This window comes from Tamandua tetradactyla, chromosome 1, assembly GCF_023851605.1.
Source record: "Tamandua tetradactyla isolate mTamTet1 chromosome 1, mTamTet1.pri, whole genome shotgun sequence".
Taxonomy (NCBI): Eukaryota; Metazoa; Chordata; class Mammalia; order Pilosa; family Myrmecophagidae; genus Tamandua; species Tamandua tetradactyla.
The window spans coordinates 138835760-138847891 of NC_135327.1; the positions used below are offsets into that span (position 1 = coordinate 138835760).

Sequence of the window (12132 nt, forward strand, 5' to 3'; positions counted from 1 at the left end):
TTTTATTTATAAGTATATAGGTATTTTGACTTATGATGAGGTCTTTTAACTCTAGGAATAAAGCCTCATATGAACCATCATAATTTAATTCTCTCTAAATATCAAATCAATCTTTGATAGCTCTACAATAGTGCTGATCTTACCCTTTATTTTCCATTAAATTGTGGAGACAAATAGACTCAAAATTGTTCCAATTGGCGAAAGAAAAAAATAATTCTTTCAAACTTTGTCCCAAGTCAAAAATATCAATACCTACTTTATAAGAGGACTAAATTACTTTGAAGTGATATATGTTATGAATGGCATATAAGCAGCAGGATTTGTGTGTTTTCTTTTTCTATTTTTTAACTTTTACATCAGTCTACTTACCTAAATACATAGTATCTTTAAGCAATTTAAAAATCTATGTGCATATATATATATATATATACACACACACATATACATACATACATACATATATATATATATATATATATATTTTTTTTTTTTTTTTTTTTTGCTTGGCAAGGCACCAGGACTCAAACCCGGGTCTCTGGCATGGCAAGTGAGAACTCTGCCTGCTGAGCCACCATGGCCTGCCCAATTTAAAATATTTTAAATCATGCAATGAGAGATTATGTCGTTTATTACTTTAGGAGCAACATGCATCTTTTGTCATTGTACAGACTTCATTTAAAATGAAGAATAATTTAAAGAATGTAGGCAAAGCACTGAGCAAAGTCTGGGAGCAACAAATATTATCTCAATAAATCTTGTCTGTTTCGTTATTTTGACAGAAAATGTTGCCAAACGTCAAAGAGCAATTTGAAATAATACATCTTTTAAATGGGTACATGAGTAAATTTATGACAGACTGAAATTGCACACTTAAAATATTTCCCAACATCCATTATTGAGAAACTTTATTATTTTAGGAGGAATTGTTGATAAGGATCTTCGTCACTACCTCAACTTACGGTTCCAGAAGGGCTCTGTGGACCACGAACTTCAGCAAATCATCCGAGATAACCTCTACCTCCGCACGGTGCCGTGTGAGTACAATGGATGATTTTTTTTTTCTATGTTAATAGGTAAATATTTACCTGTATAATCATTTTTTTAATAAAAGTTAAATGGCACTGATTTTTATGGTTATCGGTTGGAAAAGAAAACAGAGTTGAGATATGGCACTTTTAAATGCAAAAAGTTATCGTTGCAGTTGGATGGTTTTTGGCTCATTGATAGCCAGAAGAGACTTGTGATTTTCAAGATATAAAATCTCACATATCTCAAGTTAGCACTGATACATTTTGATTCTAGTCCAGTCTGGTAGTGATTCAGAATGAATCATGGTTGGGGTAGAACTCCACACTGGGAAACAAGAGAATGCATATTCAATTTATTTGCTGAGACAACCATTATTTGAATAGAATTTGTGGAATAAACTACCAAACTCATCTTGGGTTTGTAGCAGTGGAGTCTTACAAGTGAAAAGAAAATTCTGCACTAGAAAAAAAAACCAAGTATTTTTGTGATACATAGAAAGTGATGATATTGATTAGTGTTAGGGACCAGTTTCTCATATACACCCTAGAGAAATTGAAACAGAAGTCCCTGATTATGCCAGGCGTTCCTTCAAAAGAGAGCAATTAGTAAAATTATAACATTCACAAACCAACTTCTTAGTACCTGTCTCAGCTCATTTGAGGATCCCCTAATACCTTTGAGACAAATCCGCAAGGAGTTTTCAACTCATGTCCTAGATCCTAGATGAATATTAACATTCTTTTCTTTTTCAAAGAAGATTCTATAACTTCCAGAGATTTTCTGTTCTCTCTAGAAACATTGACCTGTGTGGTTTTCGTGTGTTCCTTTGTTTTTTGTTCTGCTCTAAACTTTTATATACTCAAAGCTATAGGCTTTGGAAGGTTGCTATTAATGCAAGAAAAACTTGGCTAGGTCAAGTGAAATGAATAACTGAATTTATTTATTTATTTATTCGTTTATTCATTCATTCATTCATTCATTCATTCCTAGGGTTCAACCACCAGAACTATGTAAAAGGTATAGGCCATGGATGATAACACTGAAATATTGCACATAAACCAAGAAGTGAGAAAAGTCAGTTCACGGCCCAGCCCTTTTTACCTACATGCATTTTAGAAGGAATGGACTCTTACCATTACTAGCACTGAATGTTCATTAAAATATCACTATTAATAATTCTTAAATGGGAAGGCATGCCGCTTAACATTTTGTCAGTCAAAGTGTTACAACTGCAGTGTATATTAATAAAGTGAATAGACTTTTGGTCTCTTGGTTTAAAACTAGAACTTGAGAAAAGTGCATTTTTAAATTTCTGGGTTTGACATCAGAGTGATGGGCAGAGGAAGATGGATTAAAGTAAGTGACTGAACTATTTATAAGGTAACGGATGGATGCATTTTCAAAGCAGTGATGTTGTCAATGCCACTGTGTGAATTTATCTTTTGTGACATGAAAGAAAGGATATCTGAAATACTGAATAAAGAATCCAGGCACTTTATTATGTTTAGAAGCTGAGAGAAGTAGATAAGAAGCAGACATTCAGAAATGCTTGTAGTCCTTGCTAAGTCAATGACATAAGTAAGAAGGGCTTAATTAAATATGAAGATAATAGAAGTAAATTTTGCACTGATTAATTAACTTCTTAAATAAGTCATCTCTCTTTAGAGTACCAAAGAATGACTATGAAGGAAAACTAAATATAAGGGCAAAAACTAGGCTTAGATGGGTAAACATAAAGGTTTCAAGATGTGGTTTCAGTACAAGGTCATGAATTCAATTAGAAATCCTTGAATAGCCCCATAAAGAAGATGATTAGAACTCAGTAAATCTGAAGATTATGATGAAACATTTACTCTTTGAATTAGCAGCCACTGCTTCCAATAACCAATTTCAACAATACCATTCACTAACATTGCTTTTAACTAGGAAAAAAGTGAAAAGATATATCTGAGATAGAGATGATCTGATAGGTATGATTTATATCATCTTAAATTGCTTCTATACTGATGAATTGGACCTGGCAACCCTCCATCATCACTCAACGGATCTTTCATGAAATGTTCAGATATTTTCAGAGAATATGCAGCAAAAATATGCCAGTAGGTGGAAAATCCTAGCTCTGCTTAAAACTTAAATGTGTATCCAGCACAACTATTGGCCTTGAGTGTTGAGTCTCATTAGTTATTCTCCTTGGTCAAAAAAAAAATTTTTTTTTTTTAAATTTCAGCAGCATGAAAGACAAATGTACTACTGTACATTTTTCATGCCACTGTGCTTATACATGCATATATTAATGTGTATACACTCACCTCTTGTGTAATCAATAGCACCAGGAATAAGTCCTGGATAATTTCAATGAAACAAAATTGTCATTAATTTCTAACTGTATGAGGTAAGACCCAACCCAGTAATTCTGACTATTGCCACCACATCACCCTAACAACAACAACTACAATGAAGAGGAAAGTAGCAAATCTTGGAGCTAGCACCACTTCCTTGGTGCTTAATAAGAGACAGTTCTGGGGCTAGGGCTCCAGAGACACTCCTCCCTGCCTCCTTGTCCCTTATATACACACATACTCTGAGCCAAATCCAGTTGCAGGCAACTTAGCCCCTGCACTCCTCTCTAAAGGCAGCCTGTGGCCAGCTGAGGGCTGGTGTGTGAGCTCAGTAGGGGAGGGGGAGAGTAATTAGTCAAGATCTTCCCTGAGTCTTAACTATAAATAATACAAATTCCCATTAATCTGTTCCTCTGCTCCATAAATAAGGGTTGATGCTCATCTAGACTTCTCATTTTGTTTCCCCAGAAACTTATCTCAGAAGCTAATACTTAAAAAAAAAAATTTTTTTTTCTATATATCTAGTCATGAAGGCAGGAAACACATCAAAGACTTCTCAGTGACCAAGAATGTATTGTTGGGCATATTATAGCACATGCATGAACACATGGGTGGTGAGATTAGTTCATCATTCTTCCAGATTTGGCCATGGAGAAAAGATTTTGGGGCACTGACTTATTTTCTGTAGAGCATAAACTAGTGACATGACTCATATATTGAAGACAAATTTGTGTGTAATTATGTGTGTTTCACTGTTATTGTACAATTTGTAAGGGAGAAAATAAAGGCTTAAGAGGGTCCTGGGGTCCTGGTGTGAAAATTATTTTTTTAATGAAGTAGGACTGTCAATTAATCTTTCTACTGTTAAATTTCAAGCTATAAATAAGAAGAAATAAGTAAATGATGATTAAACAAAACTGCTGTATCTGGAATGTGATAAAGACTAACTGTAAAAAATTTGTGGATAAAAGACTCAAAGATCTTAGAATATCCATCCTATGGGATTTCAATTATATTGAAAATATTCTAAAGCTGTTTTCGTAAGCACTGTTAGTAGGCATCTATTTAGAGATTATACAGGTTTCATCAAGCATATAAACTTAAGGCAGCTTGCAGTGTCCCTTGGATAATATTGATTCAAAAGTATGTAAAGAAAATTGATGGAAATAATGCAAAAATATTTAAATAATTTGCAAAAGTTTAAAGCGTAAAAATGGATTTTATTTTAATTTTAATAATGACTGAGCATGATGATTGAGGATATTTGACTTTTGAATCTAATCAACAACAACTAAAACATTAATGCCTCTTATATATGAGAAAAAAATCACTGTCTTTTATTGTTAAAGTCCTGGTCCTCTCTTTCATTGATATTTATTAGGAATGCAAATTAATTTTGAACATATATGAGCACAGATATAAGTTTTAGATACATTTTACTGTTATGCCAGATGACATTGGAAGGACTTCAGTGACCAATTTTAAAAGTTTCAAAATGGAATGCAAGGTAGTTCAAATTAAATGTTTCTCTCAAGACCATACTTTGCCACTTGGGAAGGAGATTTTTTTTGCAAATATTTTAAATGTAGTTAAATTCAGAAGAACTACCAGTGTATGTCAAGTAAAACACAAAAATCAATAAAACAAACAGTCTAACATTCCATGGAGAAGAGAGTAAAAGAAAAACCATAGATTAAGATATGAAATTACTTTGATGAAAGAGCTGACTGAAGTGCAGTTCACAATGATACGTCTACATATTTAAGCACTTTAAATTAGTTTAACAAGCTCCACCAAAAAGAAGCATCATCAAGGATAAATTTGTAAGGTTTCCACTGTATTTTTAAGGTGTTCTCATAATTACACAAATTTTTTTTTGATGAAGAAGCAGAAGAAGCAGACTCTTTAAAAGCTATAAGGAACTGTTAGGAAGAGAAGTTAGCAATACTCAGGGAGGAATAGTTATGAAACTATTTAGGGTCAGGCACCTTGCAAAGAAGCTGGTAATCATATATTTATTGAAAAGTTTGCCATTAGAACAGGACTTACCAGTATGTTGCTTAGGGAAAGATAATTTTACTTTTAAATAAAAAAGAGTGCATTTAAAGCTTGTTAAATATATCTTAAGATACAAAAGGCCATTTTTTGTGTGTGGAAATGAAGGATTTTGCTGATTTTTAAAAATTGCTTGTCATTGTAGTCATACTGGAAAAGTTCCAACCATGTAGTAAAAAGAGAGAAGGGTGTCAACCTGCAGATGAGATCATCTCCACCCCTCCCCCAAATCATCTTGTTCCAATGGAATGAATTTCTCTTACTTGAAGGTGATCAAGAACATGATTAAGCACTCAGCTTATCCTTCAGCAATTATAGGCCTGTGAGCTGGGATGGTAGATTGAGCAATGGCTAGACCTGCAGACACAGGATTGGGGATATTGGCTACAACTGAATTTTTAATCAAAATATTGCAACAACTGTATCATATACATACATTTTCACCTGATATTGCTTCAAATGTTTTCGAAGTTCTCTGTTGAAGTTGCTTTTAGAATGGGAAATGTATTCTTTCACAATTATTTCAGAACAAAGTTGCCAGATATTTATTCTTTTAAAAGAAATTTGATTTTTAAAAATAGAATAATTATATTTAGTGCTATGTGTTGAGAACAAGGGAAAAAATAAATATGGATACTAGGATTGTGGGCCAAAAGGGCTAGAACTCTATAAACAAATGAAACTAAATTTTTGGAGAGATTATAAACTACCTTGAGAGGTTGAGCCAAAAGGAAAATTTCAAAAGCTTTTGAACAATAATAAATACTTGAGATGATTCTACTTATTTAGATGTATGCCTGGCATATTTATTTAAAATGTGTTGTTGCCTTATAGAAAGCTGGATTAGGTTTTAAACCATCCTACACCCATGCCCTGAGATTAGTAAGATTCTTATATCGTGTGTGGTGCGTGTGTGTGTATATGTATATATATATATGTATACTGCTCTTTGACCAAAACAGATTCATTATCTTGGCTGGTCAAATAGTGTCACTCATTGGTTGACACAAAACTTTAAAGAAAAGAAATAGCTTCAAATTGTTGTTTAAAATAGAAAATCAAAGAACATCAGATTTATCCTTTGAACACCACAAAGCACTAGACGTAGAATAAAGGAATATATTTGGCACAAAAGAAAAGTAATAAGTACAGCAAACAACCTTACTGAACTTCCCAACCACTTAAAATTCCCTTTTCCTGACTTGATTGGCTTTTTCTGTTGAAGGTAACCTAATCTTTCCTCTTGGTTCTTCTCCCTTCATCTGTATTTCTCTCTTTTCCTCCTCATGCAAGGGGGACTCTCCACAGAAAATCTGGGTTTGGGGGGCAAATGGAATATACACTCCTAAACTTCAGTAGTCCCAACAATTGGCCCAAGGAAGAAGTGGACATGGATAGCAGAAGCCATTTTTCACCTCCAGAAAAAAAAAAAAAAAAAAAAAAAACAGTCATCAATTTTAACAGGAAATAACCCACCAGCCAGGAAGTCCAGCATTTTCTCCCTGAAGGCTTCAAAATTGTAACTCTGTGTGATGTAAGAAAGTCAACACATCTGTTTGACATTTCTGCACCTTTGTGAAATGCTACCTAAATGCTCACAGTTTGCTGACTAGTACTTGGGATGTTTAAGTGTCACATACCTGAAGAAAAGCAGTAGGCAAATGGCAATGGGTGCTATGTTATCCTGGGGCTTTAAGACTACAGGTTTGTAGTAGGGCAGTCAGTTTCTAACTCAAATGTCAGTGGTCATAAGGCAACAAAAAAGAAATGCTAATTAAGGTTACTGATATCCCAATGTTTGGTGCACTAGTCAGATTCATATATGCATTGCAGTTTTACATTGCTAGAGCATGATAAGTAGCAATAACCTTTGACTTTATGTATTTGACACCGTGGCACTATGAAATTGAGAGCCACTTTTTTTGGGCCAAGGTTTGCCACTTACTCGGTATAAGACCTTGATAAGGAATTTAACCTCACTGGGACCCAGAAGAGGGAATAAAATTAACTTTAATGTTTCTTTATGCTTTAAAATTCTGTGGTTTTCTGATTCTGCTAGCTTGCTTTTCTTTATTTTGTTGTTATTCAAATCAGTTCATCAAGTTGACTTAAATTATTTTGAGTATGGAGTGCCCTTGATATTGAGCAGGTGTAAACAGCTTATGGAAACTGAAAATATATCAGATACAGCAGACACTTCAGGGAAAAAATAAAGAGCTGGGTTTAAATTAAGTACAATTCTGGATAAAGCCACCCATGCATGTACTTTCACATTTTTCTATGAATGTCAACTTAAGGATGCCATCATAACGCCGATGTTCCTTGAAATATGGCTTCACTATTCAAGAAAATCTGAAATATGGTCCAGTCTTCGTAAGTGGATTAGAAAATAAACATTATGAGAAGTACAGAACTTTTAAAATTGATTTTTTTCTTTGGAATGGGTAATGAGTCGAGATGTGACATCAAGACTTCTGAAGCATGTAGTGCATTATTAGGAAAATATGATTGTAATCTTTATAAGATTTTTAGCATGAAATATATCATCTTCTAATGTGGAACTTTAATAAATGTCACTTATACAAATGAATGGCCCTGGGTGGAGGCCAAAATAGATCTGACTAATAGGAGGCTAAATTAGTGCACAATACAATCAAGGCCTTTCAGCACCTAGATGATTCCTAGATGAAAAATCTAGGAGTCATTAAGAGATGATGGTACTTTGGGCAAGTGTGGGTAGCAGAGGATGTGATGAGAATTAGTCACACTCCAAATATATTTTGTACATAGAATCAATTTGATATCCTAAGGTGTCTATGAAGTGTATGACATAGAAAAATTTCCAGGATGAATCTTAAGTCTTGCCTGAATAAATAGGACAATGGCTTTCCATTACCTAAGATTAAATTGTATATATTACAGGTACCTACCTGAGAGTTATCTTGTGGAGATAAACTATGTTAATTATGTTATCTCAATCCATTTAAATATTTTCTGGCACCTGGTAGGGACTGAGTAAATATGATCTAATTTTTACCATTATTAAATAAAATTAATCATTTGCAAAAACAAAAAAAGATTCTTCAAGAAGAGAAAATTGCAAACCAATTTCTCTTATGAATGTTGATGCAAAAATCCTCAGTAAGATACTTTGAAAATAGAATAAAAATATCATATGCCATGCTTAAGTGGGTTTTAGCTCGGGTTTCCAAGGATGGTTAATCACAAAAAAAGCAATGAATCCAATACCCACATCCACAAATTGCAGAGGAAAAACCACATGATCAACTTGATACATGCAGAAGAGACATTTGACAAAGTCCAGCATCCTTTCTTGATAAAAACACTTATAAAAACAGGAATAGAAGTTAATGTCCTTAACATGAAAAAGAGCATATATGAAAAACACAGGGCAAAAATCATACTCAATGGTGAAAGATTGAAAGCTTTCCTGCTAAGATCTAGAACAAGACAAGGATGCTCACTGTCACCACTGTTATTCAACATTGTGCTAGAAGTTCTAGATAGAGCAATTAGGCAATAAAAAGAAAGAAAAGACATCCAAATGGAAAAGAAAAAGTAAAATTTTCACTATTTGCAGATGACATGATCCTACATATAGAAAGCCCTGATAAATCTACAACAAAGCTACTAGAGCTTATAGCAAGTTCAGCAAAGTGGCAGGATAAAAGATCAACATGTACAAATCACTAGTGTTTCTATACAGTACTAATGAACAATCTGAGAATGAAATCAAGAAAACAGTTCCATCCACAATAGCAACTAAAAAAGCAAATACCTAGCTCTAAATTGAACCAAGAATGTAAGACCTGCATGCAGAAAACTAGAATATATTGTTAAAAGGAATCAAAGAAGACCTAAGCAAATGGAAGCACATTCCATGTTCATGAATTGGAAAACTAAATATTAAGATGGCAATTCTACCCAAACAGATTTACAGATTCAGCAGAATGCCAATGAAAATTCCAACAGCCTACTTAGCAGGAATGGAAACGTTAATTATCAAATTTATTTATAATGGTAATGGGCCCCAATGTTAGGGGCCCATTACCCAAAAGAAGAAAGGAGTTGAAGGACTCATTCTTTCTGATTTTAAAGCTTATTACAAAGATACAGTGGTCAAAACACCACAATACTAGCATAAAGATAGAGATACTGACCAATGAAATTGAATTGAAAATTCAGAAATAGACCCTCACATTTTTGACCAATTGATATTTGACAAGGCTGCCCAGTCCACTCACTTGGGAAAGAATAGTCTTTTCAATAAATGATGCTGGGAGAACTGGATATACACGTGCAAAAATATGAAAGAGGACCTCTATCTCATACCTTATGCAAAAATTATCTCAAAATGGATCAAAGACTTAAATATAAGAACCAGGGCCATAAAACTCCCAGAAGAAAATGTAGGAAAGTGTCTTCAAGATCTTGTGATAGGCAATGGTTTCTTAGACTTTACACCCAAAGCGCAGGTAATGAAAGAAAAAAGATAAATGGGACATCCTTAAAATTAAAACCTTTTGTGTTTCAAAGGACTTTGTCATAAAAGTGAAAAGACAACCTATTCAGTAGGAAAAAATAACTGGAAAGTATATGTCTCAGTTTGAAAGTATTATGTACTCCAGAAAAGCCATGTTTTAATCCTGATCCAATCTTGTTGAGGCAGCTGTTTCTTTTAATCCTAATTCAATACTGGAGACTGGATGCTTTTGATTAGATTATCTCCACAGAGATGTGCCATGCCCAGTTTGATTAGATGGAGATATGACTCCACCCATTCCAGGTGGGTCTTGATTAGTTTTGAGGAACCTTTAAAAGAGGAAACATTTTGGAGAAACCCCAGAAATGACAGAAGAAACAGAGCCCACAGAGAGAGAGCTAACAGAAGCTTCAGAACCAACAGACAGAGAGACATGGATGTTTGAAGATGCTTGGAGCCCAACAGACATTGCCATATGCCTTCCCATGAGATGTTAAGCAAGCCAGAACGTCGACAGAGCCAAGGGAAGCCAAGGGAAGCCAAGGGATGACAGCCAGCCCCAAAGAAGCAAATGAGGAAGCCCCACATGAAAGAGGCTGTAAGCAATGGAGCCCAGGAGCAACAGATGCCAGCCACATGACTTCCCACTGAGAGAGGTGCTCCTTACCCAATAGCCGTCATTGAATTAAAGTATCTTTCACTGGATGTCTTACTTTGGACATTTTTATAGACTTAGAACTGCAAACTTGTAATTTATTGAATTCCCCTTTTTAAAAGCTGTTCTAGTTTTGGTATATTCATTCTGGCAGCTTATATAGAACACCATATATCTAATAAGGGCTTAATATACAGAAATCCTACAAACTCAACAATAAAAAGACAAACAACCCAATGGAAAAATGGACAAAAGACATGAACAACATTTCTCCAAAGAGGAAGTACAAATGGCTAAATATCACATGAAAATAAGTTCAATATCCTTGGTTTTTAGGGAAATGCGTATCAAAACCACAATGATATATTTCACACCTACAAGAATGGCCATTATTGAAAAAAAAACAGAAAACTACAATGTTAGAGAGGATGTGGAGAAATAGGAACACTTATTCATTGCTGCTGGGAATATAAAATGGTGTAGTCACTTGAAAGACAGTCTTGATGTTCCTCAGGAAGCTAAGTATAGAATCGCCATAGGATCCAGCAATCCTGCTACTAAGTATATACCCAGAAGAACTGAAAACAGGGACTCAGACATTTACACACCAATGTTCATAGTGACATTATTCACAATTGCCAAAAGACAGAAGGGACCCAACTGTCCATCAATCAATGAATGGATAAACAAAATGTGGTATATACATATAATGGAATATTTTTCAGCTGTATAAGGCAATGAAGTCCTGATGCATGTGACAACATTCATGAACTTTGAAGACATTACGTTGAGTGAAATAAGCCAGATGCAAAAGGACAAATATTGTGCAATTTCACTCTTATGAAATAATTATAAATTAGCTCATAGAGTTTGAATCTAGAATATAGTTTACCAGGCAGTAGAATGGGGTTAGAAAATCTGGAGTTGATGCTTAACTTGTAAAGAATTTCTATTTAGGCTGATGGTATATATTTGGAAATCGGTAGTAGTGGTGTTAGCACATTATTGTGATTGTAATCAACAGCACTGTCTATACAGGTGAATGTCATTAAAAGAGGAAACTTTAGGATGTATATATATATACTAGAATAAAAAGGTAAAACAGGACTGTACAGCACATTGAACCCTATTGTAGACAATGGACTATAATAAATAGTGCAAGTATGAAAATGTTTTTCATGGTTATAACAAATGTGGGACAAGGTGGTAATCATAATGTGATATATGAGAAAACTATACTCAAATGCAAATAATGGATGATAGAACTATTTCAATAAACTTTCATCAATTGTGACATAGGTGACTGTTGTTAAAAACAATAATACAATTATTTTTTTAAAAAAGTGCTATCATCAATAGTAACAAATGTCCCATATCAATGCAAGGTGTTTTCGGTGAGTGGCATACAAGAATCCTGCATTTATGCATGATTGCTTTGTAAAGTCACAATTTTGTAATAAAAAATAAAGCACACATGGATGCTGACATTCTCTAGTTAAGTCAGAAGTTTAGAATTGGATCAATTCCAAGTTATCCCCCAGCTTCTATTC

At 34.1% G+C, this 12132-nt stretch overlaps 1 protein-coding gene across 6 annotated transcripts in view; it reads left to right on the forward strand.

Annotated features, from left to right (window-relative positions):
- MAGI2 (membrane associated guanylate kinase, WW and PDZ domain containing 2) overlaps positions 1–12132 on the forward strand; it is a 1430555-nt gene that overhangs the window by 411410 nt on the left and 1007013 nt on the right. For all 6 annotated transcript variants that reach the window (XM_077153531.1, XM_077153591.1, XM_077153676.1 and 3 more), the window contains exon 2: positions 918–1034. In XM_077153531.1, coding sequence (XP_077009646.1) covers positions 918–1034 — 117 coding nt within the window. The remainder of the gene's footprint in view (positions 1–917; positions 1035–12132) is intronic.